We start from the raw sequence: 25,892 nt of genomic DNA, 5'->3' as shown, positions 1-25,892 counted from the left end.
GCAGGCGCGTTAGGACTCGCAGGTGCGGTTGGGCTGTCCCTCCCGGCGCATGCGTGCCCTGCTCACCGTCTCACACACATACACACACACACCCCATCCCGATTCCCCTCCCTGGAGGTGCAGGTGCCAGCGCTAGGCAGTCCGGCCGGCAGACGCACGCACGCACCCACGTACGCACGCACGCCCGCTCTTGCTTTAGCTCCCGGGCAGGCGAGCTTGCGTCGGCTATTCCGCAGAGCCAGGCGGGAGGCGGCGGGTTTAGCGGAAGGCGGCCGAGCAGCGAGGCGCTGCTGCTCTCCCCCCTTCGCCTCGCCGACCCGACCTTCGAGTTTCCGCGCGGCATGAACCGGGTCCAACGAGGTGGAGGAGGCAGTGGTAGCGGGGGAAGCCACGGCCTCGGCGCTATGGAAGTGAAGAGCAAGGTGGGTGGCGTCCGCGAAGCGGAGTGGGAGCTGGATAGATAGGCTTCCTCGTGGGTGGCTTCAGTGGCTGGGAGAGGGAGGAAAATCCCCCCCCAAAAAAGTCCGATTTTTTTAAAAAAATTGTGGTTAAAGGAGGGAAGACAACATTGCTAAGGGAGACGGCTGTCTTGTTTCGGGGCGAGGAAGGGTTTCGTTTAATTAAGGATTGGTTTTTGTTACCCCATTGTAGCAGATGGTGAGTGTGCTCCTGACCATGTAGAGAGGGCATTTCTATTGAGGACTTAATAATCCCATCCACCTATTTGGCGCTCGCATTGTACCTGCTGTAGGGTGTGTAGGGAAATAGTTTCGATCAGAGGTGGTGCCTACAGTTCACCACCAACCTTGAATTACGACCTTTTCCTTTAAAAAAAAATCAGATAGGATTAGGATGTGATTATCTACTAAGAAGAAACAACATTCTGTGTGTATTGCCTGTGTGGACTGATGATGAATTGTCCACCCCAAACAAATTTATCTCATTTTTTTTGGTCACTGAAACCTACCCCTACCCTCCCCCCCTTCTTATGACATGTTAGGTGACATTCATATGGGATTAAGTGTCAGTTGGAAGGTGAGTCGAGAACTAGGTAGTAATTTTGTCTCCAGAATCCTGCTTCATAAAAAAATGTACTTTAAATCAGTAGGTGCAACAATTGCACTATAGGAATTCACTAGAAGATGACTTAACTCTTCTGAGTTAAGTATTAACCATTTTGTTTTGTACAGGAAAATGCTAGAATTCCCTGTTGTCTTTATAATCTCTGTGTTTGTAAAGATACAGTAAGAAGCTTTAAAGGGAGTATGGATTATTATAGAAGTAGGAGATGTAGGCCAATATTCATGATTGGTATAAACTAATAGGGTGTGGTTATGTGTAGGCATTACCTCTTTGCCACAGTTTGCGTTCCGCTCTACACACAGCATATTTGTTCCCTGCTGTAATAACTAGTTTTGCCCAGACAGAAGAATCTCAGAAATTGTATTAGAATTCTGTTCTTTTGCTATTTGTGGGAGAAGTATCCTTCTTTTTATCAAGTATCTGTCTTACCTGAGGAAGCAGCGATTAGTCACCATATCCATTTCCAGGCATAGCCGTTAATCCACAGATTCTGCAGAGTGCCATACAACCTTAGGTGCCATTTAAAAGATGTTATGTACTACATTATTTAGAAGTTGTTCTCAATATCTTTTATGTATTTTTTTAGTCTAAACATTTTTAATCTGGTTGCAGATCAGATCACATTTTAAGAACTTGTAAAATCTCTTATGAACAGGGTGTAGGGGATGCCATTTTGAGCCTTCTGTTTCCTTTAGCCATTTAAATTTAAGTATACCCAAGACATTGCTCACCAGGATACCGTAAGCATTTTTGAAATTTGTGCACACCTCGGTGCTTGAGTTCTGATATTAAAAGTTAACAAAATTGATGTAATAATACAATTTAACAGTGGATTATTTTTGGGGAAAAAAAGCATAGACTAATTTCCATTTTAGGGGATTTTGGAAAATTCAGAGGCCCTGAATATGCTAATTGTATCTGTACAAAATATGTACCCTGAGGTGATTTCTAAACTTGTGTGTTATTGTACACACCCAAGTACATTATACTTTTCTATAGATTAAGCTGCTCTTTTTATTGTTTGTGTAGTCATGCCACAAATTAAAGAGGTACGCTGTGATACACATGACATTTTGAGTAACAGGATGTGTCCTACTATAGTCTGACTAGGAGAGAACATTTTATCATTCATTTACTTTTGTGTTAACTATTAGTAGATACGGTGAAGTGTTTTGGCATTGTTCTTTATTAAGAGGAAAAACTATGTTTTGACAGTAATTGCTATGAGTTATAGTTTAAATCCTTTTATTGATGATAGCTAAAATTTTAGATAAGCAACAAATGTGATCCTTAAAAAACATTTACCTGGCCTCCAGGGTTTTAGATTTAATGTGAAATACAATCTGCATATTCTTGTTCTTTTCCCTATTTATGTAGTGAGGTTTACCACTCCTTTAAAATATTAATGTATTCCTAATCTAAGTTCTCTAAGTTCCTTTTTTTAACTTTCTTTTTACTAAGACAATTTGCTTGCAATGGTCACCATATAGCAATAATATGTAGATTTTACAGATTGGCTGCGTTTCTAAACTGCAAGTTCCAAACCTTTCTGAAAATGAAGGTATAACTGCAATTCCTAGTTGTACCAGAGTAACAATATATTTTGTGTATTGCCACTTTTCATGTTTCTTTTGAACATGTACTGTTGCATACAGAAAGCAGGGCATGAAATCACTCTTTCCTAAAGCTCTAATGTTTATTTCTTTAATTATGAATAACAAAAGCTAATGAGTATAAAATGTTTATCTTTTCCTCATAACTATACATCTGTTAGTGATCTGTAGTGAAACTTGATGAAAATAAGTGGGAAAATATTTATAGAATCATGTAAGGACCATAAAGCAGAGAACTAGGGTTTTTTTTTACACATGCATACATTGGATTTTGTAGTAAAAAATTAGTCTGAGAATTCACTGTATATGAAGAATCCAAATCAGAAAAAAACTGACTGGCACCAGTCAGGGGGAATATGTTCCATCCATGTTATTATATTCCTGTATAGCAAATACCTATTATTTCATGACTGCATCTTCAACATGACTTTCATTTTGAGAGGATATCTAGCACTACAAATATTTTTATACTTAGAAAGTTAATTTGGGAAACTGAACAATCCTGAAGGTGTGGGACAGACTTAAGACAACCTTTTATCCTGAACAAAAGTGGAGCCTGGAGATTATCATATTTTCCCCTTTCATCTTTCATCTGATCCTTGATCTTTTAACTATGGCATGATGATGTGGTCAGGAGAAGAGATTTTTTTTATCTCTATTACCCTCTTAAGTATACATCTGTTTATGATCTGTAATGAAGCTTAATAAAAATAGATGGGAAACTAATTATAGAATAAAGTAAAAAAAAACTTAAAGCAAAAAAAATTGTGGGTAATTATTTTATAAGTACAAGAAATACACAAATAAGACATCATGGAGGGAAATGTAATGGCATGCAAGAAAAAAAAATGAATAAGCTAAGGGAGCAATCTTCCAAAGCACTCTAACCAAGATGAAAATAATAAAATAATAATAAATGCAGGCTTAGTTTTCTTTACTAAAAAAAATCAGCCCTGTGGAAAATGTATCAAATCTCAAACAAGTGAACTATGGAAAACCAATATGTGTCAGTGGCTATGGTGTCTGATCTAGTTTTTAGTTCTTTATGAGCCATGGAAGCTCCCTGGATGACTGCATCGGTCACTTTCTCTTAATCCACTTTTTATATCATACGATGTTGTTGTTATAGGACAAAAATAGGTCTTTTCTGATACTTAGATATAAGCACACACTGAATAAAAATAGTAATACTGAACAAGATTGGCTTGGCTTGGTTTGGATCATGGAAAAGTGAGGGAACAAAGCATAAAGGTTGCAGAGTAAATATTTGGAAACAGCCTATAATTCTATGAATGTGACAGAAGTTATGCAGTTTTTTAAAAAATGTAGATATACAAGTATGACAGCATAACACAACATCTGTTTTGTTTGATTATTGTATAATATAAACTTAATAGACTGTATAGGGTTTTATTTATTGACTGATTTAGAAAATTTAGTTGTCTACTTGTTCACAGCAACTCCAGATGGCTTACAAACAATAAAGATGTTTACAAGAATGCAAGATGGTTTGAAATTAAGCCCATTTATTTAAATGCTTTACAAGCCATGGTGGAGTATTGAGGTTGTTCTCTTGCAGCCTAGTCAACCTCATAGGATTGTTGTGAAAATAGAAGGCGGGAGGTATTTAAGGTTATACAAGTAAAGCTGAGATATAAATCTAATAAAAAGACTTAAATCAGGAATGATTTTTTATTTCTTTGATCAGTTCATCCATATGTGATAACAGTTTTCACAACTAGTTCTAAGTTCAGATTTCATCACTGTATTATTGACTGCTAAAATTATGAACCCTATCCTTTCCTGAATTAGGAAGCGCCATTCCCAGTTGCTAATGCCTTGATCATCTCAGTTGCAATGTGGTCTACACTGGGCTGCCTTTGAAGAGCACCTAGAAGCTACAATTGACCCAGCATGTAGTGATGCAGACAGTATGCCTGTGTTGCACCATTGCTCTGCAAGCTGCTCTGGTCCCCCAAATAGACTTCAAGGTGACAATTGCCACCTATAAAGACCTTCATGAGGCAGGGCTATTTGTGGGACTCCTTTGTCCAATTATCTCTGCCTATCCCACTAACTCTGGCAAGGTAGGCATGTTCCAGGTCCCATCTGTTAAGAAATACCAACTGGTGGGATCAAGAAATTTGCCTTCTCTGTCATTGTGCCTGTCCTTTGGAACACCCCGTCCCTTAAGAGTCACTTGACCATAAACCTGCTGACATTTTGTATATCTTTGTAAACCTGGATGTTGTCTTGAACGTCTAGGGTCTGGAAATTGTTTGAGCCTATCTATGGAATCTGTGACTATGTAAAATGGTCTTGTAAAATCAAAGGGGTCAGGAATCTCTTGAAGATTAAGGCAAAATCTCCAGCCGCAAGTCTGCATGTAAGCCTCTGTAAAATTTAAGCCAAATTCAGACCTCAGCGAAGTTGGAAATGTATCAAGTTTCTTAAAAAATTAGGCCAAGCAAGTTGAAATGTTACTTGAAATTCACATACACTTGAACTATAGTTTAAAAACTGATCAAACATGCATGTATGTGGATTTCCTAGTGCTGTAAATAATATTTGCTGTTGCTTTGGCTCATTAGTAATTTCTGTAGGTGAGGGCGGTTGCTTGTTTCTCTGCATTTTGACTACTTTGGTTTATCTTAACATTTTTTAAAACATTGTTAGACTACGCAGAGAAGAAGTTGAAAAAATATCCTGGAAGAAGGTAATGGGCAAGTGCTTTTCCTGCCCAAACCCTCTCTGCGTTGATGCTGTCAGCAGAACTGGAAAAGCTTCTTCATCTTTAGGCATTGTCTATTGATTGATTGGACTCAAATGTAGAAAATATCATTTGAATCTTTTTTCCATTGCTATTTCTGTCAAAGGCATTGTGAGATGTTCAGAGTGCAGCATATTGGAATATCCACAAGTGCAACTGTTGGACAAGGAAACTTATAAATTCCTCTTTTACTTGCACACCTAATATACAGGCTTAAATAATTATGTAATTGACATGCATGAACCAAAAAAATCTAGCATCCTGTCCATTCAGGTGTTAAATGCTTCTACCACATACATTCCTTATTTAAATAATACCCTCCAAAGCTAGGAAGGTAATGATTTAGAAGGATGTAGAGAAGTACTTTGGTATTTCCTTTCAGAATAAATTTCAGATTATGAAGTGAGTGAGGAAGAACATGGAGCATTTTGTAACAGAAGAGCATATAGAATTCAATTGCAGTGGAACCTGAAAAGGGGAAGTGGTTTAGGAGATTTACTGTGTAATCTTGTACATACTTACTGAATAGCCAGATTGTGTTGGATAGAGAACACATTTGTTGGTTCCTATTGTTGGAAAGAGAAATTTATAAATGTAGAGATCCATTTGCTTGCTGTGCCGTAATTACTGCTTTTCAAAGTTACTGAATATTATATGTCAAAATCATGTATGAATGACAAGAATCTTGGGAATAGTGAGAATGGGGAAGAGCAGTGGCTTGACATTTATTTATTTAAGAAAATTTATATGACCACCTAACTCACTCTCAGTGACTTGGCAATTTACCAAAATAAAAACCCTATATAAAAACAATAAAAAGCAATAGCCTCACCCCTACCTGCTGGCAACGACAGTCACTCAAATAAGCCACTTGATGAGCTCCATCCCACTCTAGGTTTTTCAGGCCTGTTGGCAAAACCAGGTCTTCAGGGCCCTTGTAAAAGAGTGTCAGAATGGGGACCAAACATATCTTCATGGGGATGATGTTCCACAGAGAGGGAGCCACCATGGAAAAGGCCCTTCTTCTTGGTCCAGCTGGATGTACTTCCTCCCTCTGGAATGTAATGTGGGAACAGTTACCCTGTTTGCCATGCTTGATTGGCAGTTCCGCCATCTTATTTCAATGGGATTTTGGCCATAGTGTGTTTGTGTATTATCTTTCCTTTTATGTGTGATTCTGTTTTAATGGGGAATAGGAAGTTTGTTTTTGTCTTGTGCTTTTATTTTCCTTGTTGTGCACTACCCAGAGTCTTACGGTCAAACCAGACAAAAGTTGAATAAGTTATATGCAATTGCAGTGTGTTTTAGCTTCTCAGATTTTAACTCAATCACTTGAAAATTAAATATAACTGAAAATTTGCCTGAAATGAAAAATTATTCAGCCCATATTTCTGTTCTTGTTGGGTTGCATAAACAGTCACGATAAGTGAAGTCCTTGGTGCTCTCTGAGCTTGGTTGCTTGCTTGCAGATGTTTCATTACTCAACTCATGATGATATTATTTAGCGAAGTAATGAAACATCTGCAAGCAAACAGCCACACTCCACATTAAGGACTCCACAGTTGAACTCTGAATTACATGTATTCTATTAGGGTCATGACAGGTGGGAATTCATTATATACCACATGTGAAGTGTTTAGGCATATAGAGACCACAGAAGGGTGCTAAATGAAACATCAGAGAAAGAGAATGGTATTGTAATGCAAAGCTATATAGAAATGATTGGGAACAAGAACTTTCATTTTTTTATCTTGGGTGCAATCCCTACCATGAATTTGACAATTTGACAGTTATAAAGTATTCTGATATATTTCCTATCGTCTGAGTGTTGCTAATGTTTTCTGGTTCTTATAGTTTGGTGCAGAGTTCCGACGGTTTTCTTTGGAGAGATCAAAGCCTGGCAAATTTGAGGAATTCTATGGATTACTTCAACATGTTCACAAAATACCCAATGTTGAGGTCTTAGTTGGATATACAGACATTCATGGAGATCTGCTACCAATTAATAATGATGACAACTACCACAAAGCAGTCTCTACTGCTAATCCTTTGCTTCGGATTTTTATACAGAGAAAAGGTAAGCATTCCATTAGTATTAAAGCCTTCAGTGAGTTTCTTTATGTTAAATTTATTTATTTATTTATTTATTTGGATTTTTATACCGCCCTATTCCCGAAGGACTCAGGGCGGTTTACAGGGCAGCATAAAATAAAATATAAAGATAATATAAAATTAAAATAGATTAAATTAATTAAGCCCAACAATTAAAACAATATATAAAAAGCTAAAACCCCTTTAGTCCAGGCCTGATAGATTGAAAAACCAGGTTTTCAGGATGCTATTTTTTATTTTTTTCTGTTTTTGCTTGAATTAAACTTAGTGCTGGCTTGAGAATTCCTGAATTATTTACCGTAATCCTGAATTGCTTCTGTCCTTTTTTTCTTGTTACATGATCTAAAATTGTACAAAGTGTGGTAGTTTCCATCTTGTTTCATTTTGTTTCAGTACATAAGATTAAATGGAATGGTGCTTTCCCTCTCCCCAGATTTTTGACAGGGCATGACTGTCACCTGAAACACCTTTAATGTAATCCTTGGATCATGCCTTATAAGTTTGATATCAGTCTCACCTCCTTTGTAGCATTTGAATATCGCTTGCTGAGTTTGATCATGAAGGAATACATGCACAATAGTGATAGTTAATTGCAGATCTCAAAAACACCAGCACAATTACATGGAAAAATATAATTTGATTATCTTAGATGGCATATTAAGAAATAGAGCCTTAATCTAAGTTTTAAAGTTATTCATGACTTCTACTTTTTTTAAAAAAAAGCTCTATTGAGAAGCTTCTTTTTTATTAGATTTTTACCCTGCCTTTATCACTTTTTCATAAGTAAGTCAGTGGGGTGAACCTCCTCCTCTTTGAGGTGGGTTGGGCTGCGTGAGAGGGACCAGCCCAAAGTCACGCAGCCAGCTTTCAGGCCCGAGGTAACGTCTCTGATTCTTCCCTTCTTCAGATCCAGTCAGCTGTGATTGGATCAAGAAGGAGCCTGTTGGCTACATATTCCTCCCTTTGTGTTTTCATTACTTCTACTGTTGCCCAAATGAAAGAAGCTGCAATTTAAGTGCTGTTTACCAATAAGATACGTTGCTTCCTCAGGCAAAGAAAAATAAAAATGGCTGTGTATGCTGTTCTTGAGATATGAAACATGTTTTATTGGTCTAAAAGGTTTCTTTGAATTAGACTGCAATTCTTATGAAGGAGGAGGTGTGTGAAAGAGGAGAGGGAAGGGAAATTAGCTGATTCTTCTTATGCTTCGACAATCTAGGACAGTGGTTCTCAACCTTGTCAGCTTGAAGATGTGTGGACTTCAGACTGGGGAATTTTGGGAGTTAAAAGTCCATACATCTTCAAACTGCCAAGGTTGAGAAACACTGCTCTAGGAATCAAATCTCAGGCTAGCAGGATACCACAGTTTGGTTTTGCACTACATCTAGGAAGCACAGGTAGTCCTTGACTTATGACCGTAACCGAGCCGAACATTTCTGTTGCTAAGCGAGACGGTAGTTAAGTGAGTTTTGCTCCATTTTAGGACCTTTCTTGCCACAGTTAGGTGAATAACTGCAGTAGTGAAGTTAGTAAAGTGAATCTGGCTTCCCCATTGACTTTGCTTGTCAGAAGGTTGCAAAAGGACAGTGCTACCGTCATAACTGTGAGCCAGTTGCCAAGCATCTGAACTTTGATCACTTGGCTGTGGGAGGCTGAAATGGTTGCAAGTGTGAAAAATGGTCATAAGTCACATTTTTTTTAGTACCACTGTAACTATGGTCACTAAATGAATGGTTATAAGTTGAGGACTAACTTTAATAAACACTGAAGTAAGGCTTCTCAAGACAGATACGTGCATGTCAAGTTAAGCAACGAGAACTGCAGCTGCTCTGTATGGAATGACGGACAGAAATGAATGAGCTGGAACAAAGGAATCTCAAGAGCTAGAGCAGGGGTAGGCAACCTCGGCTCTTTTATGACTCATGGACTTCAACTCCCAGAATTCCTGAGCCAGCTTGGCTGGCTCAGGAATTCTGGGAGTTGAAGTCCATGAGTCATAAAAGAGCCGAGGTTGCCTACCCCTGAGCTAGAGGAAGGAAAGAAGAACGAATCAATTTTTTTGACTCCGTTATATTTTTTATATAACTAGAGATATAGGAATCTAGAGATATAGGACTAGAGATATAGAAATCAGTAATAGAACCTTTAAATGTATTTGGAGGACTGTATAATGGTTCTTGGCAAATGTGTGAGGAATGGGGGACTTTTTGATTTTGGACACATCAAAAGAAAAAGTCTTGTTTTCAGTGACCATTACTTTGAATCCCCCTTCCCACCCACCCCCGGCTTGAAAGGTGGGGCCAATTTAGATAGATAGATAGATAGATAGATAGATAGATAGATAGATAGATAGATAGACAGACAGACAGACAGACAGACAGACAGACAGACGTAGATTCTAAAGAATAAACAAAATTTGGAAATACTTCAGTTGTCTTAGTTAAAATGTAAGTTTATTTACAGAGGGCTTGAAATATATTTATCTGAATTAGCTAATAAAATGAAAAATCCATTGGTATTTCAACCTTTCTATGAGTCAGGTTTAACTGATGTTCTCTTGTTCAAAGTACCCTTGATAGAAAACTTATTTGGCTACTGTGAAATGAGTATTAAACATAATGATGGGGATGCTGAATAGTGGATGGTGGCTGAACATTGATTGGTAAACAATGGAATACACATTCCAGCAGCCAATTTCATGTATAGTCAGTGTATCAGGTCATTGTATTGTACTCTGGAATCTAAATAGCTTGGATATGCCAAGATAGTGTCTATTTCTGTGTTTTACAGTCACACAAAGAATCCATTCTGCTTCTGAGAGAAAGCAGAGGCCCCTTTGGTTGCCCCAGTCACTCCCCTTCAGTGGCAAGTCATAATTATTGAAACCCAGAGCCAAATAATCCAATTGTTTACGCAACCATATATTTAAGGCCACAGTCCTAACGCAAGTAACTCCCAATTTATTGCCTGCATACAAGTAAAGGTGTTTGCCATTCTGCTCGCTCCTGGTTTTTTTGATATCAAATGTTTGCTCCTGATGTTTTTACTTTCCCCAGCATTTTTATCATATGTATTTCCCCCAGTGTCAATTTTGATAAGATCTAAGCTGAATCTCTTGAAGCAAGATACTGATTCATAAGTCAAATTTAGCGACTGTGGCTAAAGTCCTTTAATAGTCATATGATTAGAGCAAATCCACTTTGTAGGGATGGGATTACTTCTCACATTTAAGCACCATGTATATACATTGTTTCTCTAACAATGTGTACATAATGCATCCATATTTTCTGATCAACTAAAAGAGTTTTGCAGTTCTAAATTTGGATAGGAAACACCTCCTGTTTCTTCCAAAGATATTGAAATTTTATATTGATTTTACAAATACTGAGAACTGGTTCATACAGTATATTTGTTCAGGGTTTTTTTTAATCACAGCTCTGTCATGGCTAAAATATTAGTACATTTTAGGGGATCATATGTGGCAACCTTCTGTGTTTTAGCTCCTAACCTGTGGCCAGGCTCATTATAAATGTTAATCCTTTACCTCCCCCTAGCCTGCATTTTATCTATGGGAAAGGTTTTGAAATAATGGTTCATCAACGGCTTGGTAATTCAATAATTCTGTACAAATTCTAAAAACAGAGATTGGATATTGTAAAGACCTCCTTTACAATTATACTGCATAGAAATGTTTTCAGTACCGAAGTCTTGAAATTTATGATACAGAATTACATTGAAATGCTGTTTAGAGCATTGCGTAGATGTGTGTGTGTGTGTCTTTATGTTATGTGCAGTGGCTTAGCGGTTAGACATGCTGACCTTATCAGCTGGAAAGCTGACAGCCTGGATTCAAGACCCAGACGCTGCACAACGTGGTGAGGTCCCATTACTTGCCCCAGTTCCTGCGCACCTAGCAGTTTGAAAGCATGCAACTGCAAGTAGTTAAATAGGTACCACTTCGATGGGAAGATACCAGTGTTCTATGCACTTCAGCAAGTAGTCATGCTGGACACATGACCACAGAAATGTATTCATACAATGCTGACTCACTCCGCTAAGAAACCGAGATGGGCACCACCCCTTAGAGCAGGACAAAACTGGGCAGGGAAAACTTTTACCATTACTTTTATGTTTTAATTGCAATTCTTTAACCAAACTTGATTCTTACAGAGTAGGTTGCTTTTTGCTTGTATGTATCTGAACTCAGTGACAAAGTTTCCTGTGCATGACATTTAGTCATGCTAAATGAGATTTCTGCAAAATTATGATCCCAGGAACTTTAGGAAGAAAAAAGACCTGTTCTCTCTCATTCTGGAGTGCAGGACATAGAATAATGGATCTGTGGTAAGGGGAAATAGATTCTCATTGAATGCTAGAAAAAAACTAGAAATAGTTCACAATTCCCTAGACAGGATAGTCTCCCCTTTATTGGATCTGCTTAATCAGAGGCTACATGGCAATCTATCTGTGGTTTAATTTGGATTCCAGCCCTAAACAGGGTATTGACCTGGGTCAGAGGTCTCCAACCTTTCCGGGCTCGAAGACCAGAGGGAAGGAGAGTAGCTGGTACGGCACTAGTGGCCCCGTTCATTCATGCAGTATGCGCTGGAGCCATGTGCATATGCGAACAACCATGCACACCACAGTGGCTAGCAGCCCTGTTCGTGCATGTGCAGATGGGCAGTGCAACCCACCTGGGCTAGCATCCCTGTTCGTGTATGCACGAAAGAGCCGCAGACACCCACCCCACGCTAGCTTCCCCGTTCGCGCCTGTGCGCAGACAGGACCATGGATGCTAGCGAGTGGGGGGTGAGAATGCGCGCCCACGTGTGTGTGCACTGACCAGCCAGTTCTGCGGCCCGCTGGCCAAGAGCCCACAGCCCATAGGTTGGGGACCCCTGGCCTGGGTGGCTTCTTTCAACTCTATGGTTAAAAATAGTTTTTCTGAAACAAAATATCCAGAGAATTAATCATAGTTCAGTGAAAGAAGACATGCTTGCTGAAATGTTAAGAGTGAAAAAACTAGTTCAATTTAGACAATAGCCATTAAGAGAAGTAATCTGATAGTTTAGACTTTGCACTGAAAGCAGCATTTTGTAATAATATGCATATGCAACTTTACTACTCATTTGCAAAAGGCTGTGTTTTCTTATCGGGCTTAATTTTTGCTAAGGAATTTAGAATTTGTGTCTCTTGATAAGGAGTACATCCAAAGTTATGCAAGAAATCTCTTGTGTGCAAATGTATATCCTCCTCCACCAACAACACACATACACACAGCCTCTCTGGAATCTGTAACTTCCTGGGAGGCAGCATGGAAAGGCAGGAAATAGTAAGCTCTGATAGCAGATATCATCTCATTACAGAAATAACACCATTTAACACAGATAAAGAAACTCTGTCTAATGTAATTGCTCAGTTAAGTCTTCATCCAAGAGATATAAGTATATGTGTATGCACTTTTTTTAAAAAACCCACATAATCTTTGTTTCAAACCTTGCATATATTAGCATAAGGTATACACTTTAATAGCACTTTTCTTTTAATCTTTGCAAGTGTTTTCATTTACTCTTACGCTTGTGAAAAATGGGAAAAGGGGTGGTCTTTTCACTTCCTTACTATTTGCATAACCACCGGCAGAATATTTAGTTAAAACAATATCCAGATTTAATACAGTTTTGGAAATTCAGGAATTGGATTTGACACAAATGAAAATATGAAAATAATTCCTACTTGTAGTAGAAGCTTTGTACAAATGGAATTTCATGATTGGATATAAAATATTGACTAATATTTAGTGCACATTAAAGAATAACAACAGAACAGACGCAGCAGCAAATTCATTTATGAGTGGATGTGTTAACAAGCCAGTCATTGGTTGGTTATCTCAAGGGTGCTTTTTTCTTCAAAAGGCAACTGGATTGTTGTTGTTGTTGTTTTTTCTACTTTGAGGAAGAAGAAGAAAACATTTTCTTCTTGGATGAAGAAGTTTCATCACTTCTGATGGTAGAACCATTGCTTGGTTAACCAACTCAAGTATTATATCAAGTATCAACTGTTGCTTGGTTAGCCAACTCAAATATTAATACTGAACATGAACTCTGGATGTGTGCTCTCAAGGGAAACATGGGGAAAAATGTTCTTAGTTTGTTCATGGCTTGGTTTTCTGGTGTCTTAACAATGGAAAAGCCTCAGACCTACTTACAGCAATGGCAGACTAGGTGCAGATGGTTTATTGGCCCTATTTGCTCAAATGAAGATTGTATGGGTGTTAGCTAATGCTAAGACAACTTCTTTATAAGGTTTGTTGTGGCTTGCAAACTACTGAGTGAAGAAATAGCAATAGCATTTAGACTTACATACCACTTCACATTGCTTTACAGCCCTCTCTAAGTGGTTTACAGAGTCAGCATATTGCCCCTCAACAATCTAGGTCCTCATTTTACCAACCTCGGAAGGATGGATGGCTGAGTCAACCTTGAACCAATCAGAATCTAACTCCTTGAGTGAGCAGTGAGCTAGCCTGCAGTACTGCATTCTAACCATTCTAACTGCTGCACTTGAAAATAACCAATTTTCAAACAAAAAAGTTCCAAAAGTAAGGGGGGAGGGGAGGTTGTTGCATATACAATGTATAATTGTACTATTCTTATCGCCATTTCATGTTTTCAGAGTTGCTAACAGGCAGTCAAGTACCGCATTTTCCGGCGTATAAGACGACTGGGCCTATAAGACGACCCCCAACTTTTGAGATGATTTTCATGGGTTAAAGTCTTATATGCCGGAAAATACAGGTAAGTAGGAAGTCAGGGCTGCTTCTCAATTAGGTGAAGGTTTATCAAGAGCTTTTGGCCTCGAGATCAGCTTTGCTCTGCCTCGCCTAAACCTCGTCTCCTCTCGCCTTGGCGCCCCCTTCTACTTCAGCCACACGCGCTGGCTGTTTCGGCCAGGAGCAACGAGCATTGTGGCCCAACACTTCGGGGAGGCACCAGGTCTGAAAGAAGGCGGTTCTTTCCATAGGTTAGTTAACGAACAGGGTGGCGGAAGAGTGGGGGGGAAGAAACGGGCTCAGCCCTGTGCCGCAAGTTTAAGATTCACACACACACACCCTCCCCAAGGCCGCCTTCTACTTCAGGGCGGAGGGGCGACCCCGGGCTGCTGAAGCCCCAGCGCCAGCTTTCCGCTGCGGTCTGCCTGTCGCAATTCCCGAGCTGCGCCTTCCCGGGCGGGTCTTGCTGTAGGTTTGCTGCGGCACCACACCCTGAAGTCAAACTCCCAGGGTCAGGTAAAGCTTAGCGCTGCACGAACATCTCAGGTTGGCCTCCGCCTGGCTTTCGTGCTCGCGGAGCGCCAGCAGCTCGGCACACGCTTAATTCCCGCTCCCTTCCAGAAAAAAAAGGGCTGCTGCCGTAGGACGCCAGTAAGCTGGAGCCTCAGCCTCGGTTGGGCTGGTCGGTTTATTTATGAGGAGGCCGTCTTTCGCCATTCTCGAGCGCTGGATTTGTCCGTTTCCACTAACGTCTCTGCTCCCGAGAATTTACTATTTTCCGGCGTATAAGGCGACTCGACATATAAGATGACCCCCGACTTTTGAGAAGATTTTCATGCGTTAAAAAGTCGTCTTATACGCCGGAAACAATACAACATAAATCTATATTTTGCTGCAGGTGTTGATAAAGGCTTTGGGGTGGTTTAAATCAGTGCAGTTGGCCAATGCAGTCTTTAGGTGATATCTGTGTCGTATATTCAGTATGCAGACTTTGGTTCACTTCAAGGGTATGTTTATTAAAAGCAGTTCACCTTTTCTGCCCTGTAGGCATTCCTGTCACTTTTGATAACAGCTTTTACTTCTGGTTTATTATTGCTGCAAATTTAAACTGATTAGTTGTTGTCAGAACAATGGTTCCTCTGTACGGAAGAATACTCCTTAAAATAAATTATTCAAGAGTTATCACAAGGCTATGTAGTCATGCATGCCGCCCTGCTGAGTTTTTAAATTATACTGCATATACTGACAGAATTGCATCGCACGCTCAGCTGTGTTTTGGTTTAGCTCAGAGTGTCACTCAGACCTAGAAATACAGTTATTTCATAGCAAGCTAAGAAGCTTTTAATAATAGAATATGACTAAGTTTGTTCTTGGTTAAGCAGTATTGGCTGCTATCACTTAGCATGTTGTCTGAATCCGTTAAATTATGATTAAACATCAAGTAGTCTTAAAGGATATGGGATATGGGATCAACCCCGGAGCAGAATCTTCCTTTCTGCTACTTTATTTTCCCCACCGTTTGAGAGCCATATCACCAAAGTAGAATTGATTAGAAAACTAAGATATACTTTAACTTGCCATCTGTAATTTTTGAGATGTTTAGAATAGTACATGATCTGAAGAGGAAACCAGTTTTAGGGGTTATATCAATATTATTTTTTTAATAAAGTGTGTGTGAGAGAGAGTTGGTTGCCCTGTCTCCAAACTATTGTGTGCTGCTGTTGTGCCATAAAACAGATAAAGATAATCTTCATTTAGGAGGATATATCCTCTTTTATCTTAGAGACCAGTCACAGTTATGATAGTGATTAAAAAGTAACTTTGTGACCAACGCCCACATTTACAACCTTTGCAGTCTCTCTCTCTCTCTCTCTCTCTCTCTCTCTCTCACTCTCACTCTCTCTCTCTCTCTCTCTCTCTCTCTCTCTCTCTCTCTCTCTCTCTCGTGTGTGTGTGTGTATGTGTGTGTGTCTCGTGTTTGCCATGATTGCCAGTAGGTGTCCTATACCTATACTTATTCTCCCACCCTTCCCCAACTTTGCAGAGTGGACAGATTGCCTAAACATCTTCCTATGCTACTTTTCTCCAGAGGTCATCTTCCCTAAAAATGGCTAACCAGCCAAGCTTGCACCTGCTGCCTGAAACAGACTAGTCCTTAATCAGTTTCACATTGAAGGCTTTTTTGTTTGCTTCTTAAGTGACTTGGCTCACAACTGCAAGCACACTAAGCAAACAGCCAGCACAAGTGCATTCCTTTTGATGTGTACCGCACATTGTGAGCCTGATTACTCTCATGTAATCCCTGCCTCTTCGTTTCAACTTCCCAATTGCAGTCACTAAAGGAGGACTATCTGTATATTTATCCAAAGCAAATTACAGTTGTCATTTGCATAACAATTTTATTACAAGTGTTCCTGAATCATTTAAAAACAATGTGCCATTGAACATTGTGAAATGAAATTCAGGTTGTTAGCTTCAAAAATAGATAAAGTTTATTTGGAAATACAGAAATTTATTTCTAAGGAATCATTTTGATATAATGGTTTTCATTTCATTTCATATGAAGTTCTGTCTATATTATGTAGGGTCTTTATATTCATGGATTATTTAATTTACTCTTTTCAATTTATAGTATGTTTCCTTTAGCTGTGACAACACTGCATTACTATAATTTTATTTAGAAGTTAGCATTCTTACCTGGTTATGATGAAGTTGTTTTTTTTTTTGGTGGGGGCCTGATATTCTTTCTTGAATAATATTTAGTGGACCTTGATCTCTGATCAACAGATAACACCAGAATTTGCTGCTGTTAAGTTCATTAGTTTCAGAACAATAGTCGGAAGCTGAATATTCTGTATTGAGTAAGTGATGTGGTCATTAAGCGAAACTTCATGTGACAGCACAACTTAGCAATGGCAATTCCAGCAGTCCCAGTTGTGGTTATTCAGTTGGGATAGCATTGTCATTAAACAAGAATTTCATGCTTCTCCTGCCCTGATGTGCTTGCCTTCACTTCAACTCCCCCGTCTGCTTATCTTTACCCCCCCCCATCTTCTTTTTTGGGCATCCTGTACTCCACCACACACCCCTGCTACCCCGACTGCCACCCTCCACTGCCAACAACTGACTTTGCCATCTTCTTCCTCCTGGTGGTGGCCCACAATCTAGCTACTGGACAAGGGTGCAGTCTTAGGATGTTCATGGTGAGGGCCAGAAGACAGTGAGCCTTGTCTGCTGAACAAGTTTGCCAGACCTAGCTGGGGAAGAGGCAAGGGAATAGTGAGGTTTAGCACTCTCCATTCACTTACTTTGTGTCAAACTCAAGCAACCTGATCCACTCATGTAGAATTCAAGCTGACTACTTTATTATATGCTGCCTATAATACAGGAATCTCCCCAGACTGCTTGCCTTCCTTTGGGAAGAGGTAGATAAGGTTCCGTGGGGGAGGGGGGAATCAGCTCTAGATCTTTTGCAGCTATGCAACAATTCAAGGATAATTCCCCACTTGAGCCCTCTTCCCTGCCCTAACTGGGTATTCCCCAACATTTTGATAGATACTTACCCCTCACAAAGCACCACAACTGTATGTTCTCTTTTTAATATCTCTCTCCATCCATTTCCCCATTCGGTCAAACTACAGAACTACAGAAAATTGACTACTTACTCTACTTATTAGGTATTTCTCACTTTTAGTTATTCATAGTATTTTTCCTTGATCCTTGAACATTAATTTTCAGTTCTTGTTACATTGTACGGTGTGTCAGATTTGCTGCAAATTATTTGGTTTCTCAGCCAACAACATGGGTTCACATGTATGTAAACCTAATCATATATTCATAACCCTAACCAACTCGCCTCCAAAGTCACCATCAGTATTTCTTATAAATATATCAACCACTCAAGAAACATCACACATCTTTGTCTTATTCCCTGCTTAAAGTTAAACTATCTCCCAAGCATTCCATTTGTTGTACTCATATTTTACTCCCATTATGAAATGCTCTTGAGGTATTTAGCAAACAGTCTTTAACTCCATATTCATCCAAGGTATTGAGCATTACCCAAACCTACAAATGTACAGCAGCTTTAATTGCATTTACACACTTCTTTGTTTTTTTAATTAATTTTTATTGAGATGTTTCAACAATTAAAAAATACAAATTTTGAATTAAAGAAGTATAAAGAAAATTGATAAGAAAATGAACAAGAAATGGAGAAAAAGAAATAGAAATGGAGAAAAAAGGAACAATTCCAAAGAAAAGGCTTTCTATCTTCCTGATAGCAGTTACAGATTTATATTTTTCTCAAAGATTACATGATAATTTCCTTCTTTCCATAAGCTACCCTTTCTAATCTTGAAACCCATAAATCACAAGTTCATTTTTCAGCAAAAGTCCATATGAGGTTTCTAGTCACTAATAAATGACATTTATATATTTCTAAAATATGTGAAAACTTGCGAATTTTTCTGGAATACGTGCCTAATATAAAACCATACTACATGCTCCCATTTTTTCATTTGTATTCCATTTATTTAAGGGATTTCTAAAGCTGCTGTTCTCACAATTTGTGACTCTGGACGGTGGACATTGATAAAAATCAGAAAATAAGAACAGAAAAAATGTAATACTATGCAAGATCCAAATAAGGAAACCAGTCAAAATTCTACCAAACTATTTTCCCAGGGAGACTTAACTAATCTAACCAGATTGTAGTTTTTCCATTGTCTCCTACTTTCCCCTTTGTTATAGGATTAGAGTTAGATGTGTGGACTTCCAACTCCCAGAATTCCTCAGCTCTATGTCCACTCTCATAATAAAAAAAATATTTCCATCAAGATATGTTGATACAGGGTTTGTTTGTTTAAAAAGATCCCCCTCCCATTTCTGTGAATGGACTGGTTCCTTGCTCAAATAACAGATTTGGGTTATTTTCTAACTGTTTCGGAACTTGAAATGTTATCTGCATTCTTCCACTAGAGGATAAAATAGAACGGATTAGATTCCGTGGAAAACAGCTTGTTGGCACCACTGATACTCTCCTCTAGTTTTCCTAGCCATTCTAGGTTTTTGAGTTTACAGGAATATGTGAGACCTCACGGATGTTATCACAGTTCCTCATGAATATGGAGTTTTGCTTAGAGTTCTTACTGTCAGAGAACATTCCTATGACGGCTTTTGTAGGGTGTGTGGATTTTTTGTCAAATTAGGTGGTCCCTAACATTAGAATTATTTATAATCCATTTTCCAGTGTAGAAACAATTTACACATTGTTTTTCTCTGGCAAGTTGTGAAATGCCATAAATGATAATGTGTAACTTGATTGAAAATGAACTCAAGTATGTTTATGTTAGAATAAAACAACTTTTAGAGTCTTGCAACATCTTCTAGACATCTGTAGATAATTTTCCTGGAAGTATGAATACCCTTATCAAAGTAGATTTCAAGATTCTGCTGGGTTTAGCATATTTCAGATGACTCTGTTACGCTGTACCATTGCGTACCAGTTACCTCAGCTCTAATTTTCAAACAGCATTGCTCTGAAAAGACATTTTTTGTCAAATATAAAAAAGGGTTCATGTGCAATACTTACAAATTAAATATGACTGTAGAAATACAAGTATTTCCTCAAAACTTATTTTCTTCTCTTTGAACTGAAGTATTTTGCAGTAGTTGAGCATTTTTCTACTTGGTATGCAGGTTGCTGGGAATATTGGTTTGTGGTTCAGCCACTTGTTAAAAGTATCTTCCAGTGTTTAAATATGTTACTTATTTAGTCTGTTGCCAGTCATTTTACTTACTCTGGAAGAGGGCAGAGAAAAAACTTTGTGGAATGGTATTTGTTTTCAGGAGATTAAAACCAGGTCATTTAGCTGTTATCCAGATACTTGGCAGCAGTGGGTCCCCTGGCACTCTGCCCATCCTCATGCTTTTTATTCTCATATACTGAAAGTTGAGAAGTAAAAAAAAATGGAGCATAGAAGTACATTTGGAGTAAAGAATGCTCAGGTACATATCTTACCTCAAATGACTGATTCTTTGTTTTAAATGCTTTGAGTTTCTGCTTTTTTAGCAGACATATCTGCGCTAAAATCCCAGAACAAAAAGAAAAAGATCCAAAATCTATAATGGACCTAATATCACCTTTAAGCAAAATGAATTTTTAGTAATTCATAGAACATAGAATATTCCCACCCCTTCTTTGACCAGGAGACACTTTATCATTCTGGACAGATTGTTGTCCAGGCTCTTCTTAAAAACCTCCAGTGATGGAGCACCCACAACCTCTGGCAGGTTCTGAAGCCATTCCACTGATAATTGTTCTCACTATCAGGAAATTTCTTCTTACTTCTTCGTTGGATCTGACTTTAATGATCTTCCAGCTGTTACTTCTTGTGCTGCCCTCAGGCGGTTTGGAGAGTAGGTTGACTCCCTCTTCTCCGTGACAGCCCCTCAAGTACTGGAATAGACTAGACATACCTAGTCCCCACAACAATCATTATACAGTTTAACCTTATGACCAGAACTGGATGCAGTGTTCCAAGTGCAGTCTTACCAGCATAGAATAAAGCAATACTGTCATTTCACATGATTCTGATTCTATCCCTCTTTTGGTGCAGCCTAAGACTGCATTGGCTTTTTTTTGGCAGCTGCAGCACACTTCTGGCTTATGTATAAGTGATTGTCCCCTTTGTTGTTGTTATTGTTAGTTGCGAAGTCGTGTCCGACCCATCACGACCCCATGGACAATGTTCCTCCAGGCCTTCTTGTCCTCTACCATCTTCTGCAGTCCATTTAGGCTCATGCCTACTGCTTCAGTGACTACATCCGGCCACCTCATTCTCTGTCATCCCCTTCTTCTCTTGCCCTCAATCTTTCCCACCATTAGGCTCTTCTTGAGTGAGTCCTTCCTTCTCATTAGGTGGCCAAAGTATTTGAGTTTCAATTGGTTTTTCTTGTTTCTTTTACTTTTCTAATCACTGAATTGTATTCTGTTGGATAGAGCAGAGTGTTCATGTCTGTTGAGATCCTTTTGTATCTTGAATCTAATTCTAGCTTGTTAGCTATTCCCTCCAGCTTGGTGACATCTGCAAATTTGATGAACTGCCCTTCTGTCCCCTCATTTAAATTGTTTATGAAAATGTTGAAGAGTACTGGCCCTAAGAACCTTGAAGTACCCCCCTGCATGCTTCCCTCCATTTAGATGTACAGTAATTCCTTTGAAGACTACGCGTTGAGTGCGGTTGGTCAACCAGTTATGAATTTATCTGGTGGTGATGCTGCCTATCCCACATTTTTCTATCTTACCAAGAAATAGGCTATGATCTACTTTGTCAAATACCTTACTGAAGTCTAAGTAAACTTATGTCCACAACAATTTTCTGATCCACTAATTTAGTCACTTTGTCAAAGACGGCAGTAAGGTTTCTATTATGATCTGTTTTTAACAAACCCATGTTGGTTTTTAGTAATTGCTCTACTTGTTTCTAAGTGCTCACAAATCCATATTTTAACCCATGAAGGTGGATTTTTCCTAACCAAGTATATAACAAAAAGGCTTCAGCCTTTAGAACAGAGGTCACCAGCCCAGGTCTGTGGCATGCCAGCAACCGGTTCATGCAACAAGCAAATTCGTGGGATGCAGGTAGCAGGCAAAGGCACATCCTCTCCAGTCCGTAGAATAAGCTTTCTCTATGGAACCGGTCTCTGATGCCCAAAAGGTTGGAGGCCACTGCTTTAAAAGCTATTTCCCAAAACTTTTCTTTGGGGGCAACTTGCTGTATGACTGCCTGTTAACCTGATCAGCCCATATTTATATACCGCAAAGGTCTACCAACTTTTAAGGTATTCTTAAATACAGAGTAATTTGGTATAGCTGGGACAATCTAGCCACATTTCTTATGTCAGGCACATTACAGAATACAGAATAGTGGAAGGGACTTTGGAAGTCTTCTATTCCAACCACCTACTCAGGCAGGAAACCCTATACCATTTCAGACAAATGGCTGTCCAGTCTCTTCTTAAAAACTTCCGGTGTTGGAGCATTCACAACTTCTGGAGGCAAGTTGTTCCACTGATTGTTAATCAGTACCATTAATTTCCTAGTTTATACCCTCTTTGACTGTTGAGTTTTTGCAAATTCAAACACTTGCAACTATTTGGTAAAATTTCAACTGCTCCAATAAATGATTCTGTTATTATTCCTCTGTGGTACCGGTACTGGTAATGATAAAATAGGGCAAGGTAGCAATATTTTTGTGGTCATACATTGAATTTTTGGAAAAAGTGTAACCTTTTATTCTTGTTTTTGAATTTTTCTTGCTTGCTTTCTTGTTGCAAGAAACCATAATGACCTTATTTGGTTATATGTTGTTGACATTTCAGCAGAGTGATTCTGGGCATATCTTTGTGGGCAGCAGAAAAGGTGTGTTTTGTTAGACTGTGTAATATATACCATGAAGGTGTTGGACCCCAGTCAAAGCCAAGAAGTAAGTGTGTGTGTGTGTGTGTGTGTGTGTGTGTGTGTGTGTGTGTAAAATTTCCTGCTACTGTTCTACAGCCTTTTATCAACTTACTTTCTATTATCATCTTATCAATATCTTGACCAGCTTGTAAAATAAATTAGTAGGAGAAAAGTGTTATATCATGTTGAAAACTTCAAACAGAATATTTTAATGGGTGATGTTTTAGAGGTTCTTTGGAATATGTTTTGCTTTGTAAGAATTACTAATACATTATTTTCTCCTTCTCCTTCACTTTTGTAGAAGATGCAGACTATAGTGCCTTTGGGACAGATACCATGACAAGGAAGAAAAACGTCTTATCCAATGTGCTGCGTCCTGATAACCATAGGAAAAAGCCACACATTGTTATTAGCTTGCCACAGGACTTCAGGCCAGTGTCTTCTATTATTGATGTGGACATACTTCCAGAAACTCACCGCCGAGTGCGGCTTTATAAATATGGAACTGAGAAGCCTCTAGGATTTTATATACGAGATGGCTCTAGTGTTAGAGTAACCCCACATGGGCTAGAAAAAGTTCCTGGTATATTCATATCCAGGCTGGTTCCTGGAGGTCTGGCTCAAAGCACAGGTTTACTGGCTGTTAATGATGAAGTCCTAGAAGTGAACGGTATAGAAGTTTCAGGAAAAAGCCTCGATCAAGTTACAGATATGATGATTGCCAACAGTCGTAATCTGATAATTACTGTGAGACCAGCAAACCAGAGGAACAATGTTGTTAGGCACAGCCGGACTTCTGGTAGCTCAGGACAGTCTACTGATAACAGCATTCCAAGTTACACTCCACACATTGTGCCACGCTACCAGCCCGAGGAAGAAGACAGTGATGAAGATGATATAATCATTGAAGATAATGGGGAGCCACAGCAAATTCCAAAAGCTGCTCCATCCAGTGAAAGTCTGGATTCACTGACACAAACTGAGAACCACCATGAGCCAATGCAGAATGGCTTCGTTTCTTCCAGAGAAGTCAACTTGTACTGTTCGACAAGCAGCATTAATGTGGAATTTAAAATTCAGGGTTCTGACCAAAAGACCTTAGAAGAAGATGGGACAATCATCACATTGTGAAAGTGCTTCATTTGCTTTTTCAAATTAAGAGGCCAAAAACTATACCTACTTGGCAGCACCTATACCAGGGGTAGGCAACCACAGCTCTTTTATGACTCATGGACTTCAACTCCCAGAATTCCTGAGTCAGCTGTGCTGACTCAGGAATTCTGGGAGTTGAAGTCCATGAGTCATAAAAGAGCCGAGGTTGCCTACCCCTGACCTATACAGTACATACCTCTCAATTACTATATTTCAGTGGCTTTTTATAGTAACAGAATGAAGTTGTGATTCACTTCATTTGTTCCATTTTGAAATCTAGCTGAGTAATATTTTTTGAAATATGGGCTGGCTCTCATCTTACATTTTCAAGACAGAACAAGGGTGTGATGTCCTTTTTCCATTTATAAGGACCAGTTTTTGGTTCTTATCATGGGTCTATCTGCATATTTTTATCTCATTGCACACATCTTGAAGTCAAATGAGATCCAGCCCAGAGAATGCCTTATTTTAACCTAAAATATTAATAAAAGTAATTAAATATGAGATACCACAATTTTAACCAGTGTCCCAATATGTATTAATTAAAAAGTTACAGAATGATTTATAATAGCATATATAATAATTTCGGTTTTCATAAATCTTAATGCAACTATGCACACAACTATACTTTGGATTTACTAATGGAATGGTTAGTTGGGAGGTATAACTATTGTTGTTTTTAATTTATGAATCTTTGTATTGTGATTTATTCCTGGTGCTGGAAGAATAAATTTCCAGTGGATAAGACAACATACTAAAAGCTAGTTAAATTGTTCCCTTAGGTCAGGGGTCTTCAAACTTGGCCCTTTTATGACTTGTGGACTTCAACTCCCAGAATTCCTCAGCCATAGTGTGTGGCTGAGGAATTCTGAGAGTTGAAGTCCACAAGTCATAAAAGGGAACAAGTTTGAAGATCCCTACCTTAGGTCTATCACTTATAATTATCTACCCATTCAGTGAAAAATTGTGTGATCAAAATATTGCAGTACAACTCAACTCCACTAAAAGCAACGGGGATTTTCTATTGACTTCAGTGGTTTTTGCAGAATGTGGTGTCAGGACCTGGTGTCTTTGAGCAGCTGCAAGACCCATTCCTTTTATCTTGCTCCCCACCCCTACCTGTTTTTTAATATTCAGAACTAGAATTGACCTAACCTAACACAGTTTAGGTCATTCAATGGAATTAAGAGAATTTTGGGAATGCTCATTGCTGCTTGGAGTACTGCCAGTACAACCCAGGTGAGCAAACAACTTCCTTAACGGAAGAGGAGGTCCATTACAGAACCATTTGCCCAGAAGGCTACCAAGCCAAGAAGTTGACTCTGGGTTTTTTTTATATCTATAATGTGAATGCTTTTTGTGGGTTTTTTAATTCCAAATGCAAGTTCTAAGGATAGATTTGGCAATCAGGTATCTTATATATAGACTTGTTTTTAACGATTAGAAGTATCTTCTACAGTGGAAGAGATCTTTAAAGAAGGCAAAGTGTATAATCAGGAACATGGGAAATATAATTTGAACTTCTTTCCCTTAGACCAGGGGTCGGCAACCTCGGCTCTTTTATGACTCGTGGACTTCAACTCCCAGAATTCCTGAGCCAGCTATGCTGGCTCAGGAATTCTGGGAGTTGAAGTCCACGAGTCATAAAAGAGCCGAGGTTGCCGACCCCTGCCTTAGACAAAAGGCTTTTTAAAAAAATATAAAGCTCTAAGCAAAGGAAATTTTATATTTAACCTTTAGGCATATGTTTATATCTTTTTTCTTTATGTAGTTGTGATTGAGGAACAATTCAGAATTGCAGGAAAAATTATTCCACAATAGAAATTACTGTGTGTATGTTCAGTACTACTGTGAATTAGCTTGACGAATTATATTGTAGATGTTAAACTTTTAACTGTCATGGAAGCATGGAATCCAAAACTTTAGTGA

The 25,892-nt window shown here is 38.8% G+C and overlaps 1 protein-coding gene across 1 annotated transcript; it reads left to right on the top strand.

Moving 5' to 3' along the window:
- The first annotated feature begins 217 nt into the window (after window positions 1-217).
- Window positions 218-23,992, top strand: PARD6B (par-6 family cell polarity regulator beta). Its single transcript, XM_083361056.1, has 3 exons — window positions 218-422; window positions 7,321-7,543; window positions 23,113-23,992. Exons 1-3 carry the CDS (start codon window positions 342-344, stop codon window positions 23,940-23,942), a joined length of 1,134 nt encoding a protein of 377 aa, XP_083217182.1. The 5' UTR covers window positions 218-341; the 3' UTR covers window positions 23,943-23,992.
- Window positions 23,993-25,892: the final 1,900 nt, after the last annotated feature.

This window comes from Vipera ursinii (genome assembly GCF_947247035.1).
Source record: "Vipera ursinii genome assembly, chromosome: 3".
Taxonomy (NCBI): Eukaryota; Metazoa; Chordata; class Lepidosauria; order Squamata; family Viperidae; genus Vipera; species Vipera ursinii.
The sequence above is the reverse complement of the archived record's forward strand: the minus strand, read 5'-3'. Positions and strand labels throughout refer to the sequence as shown.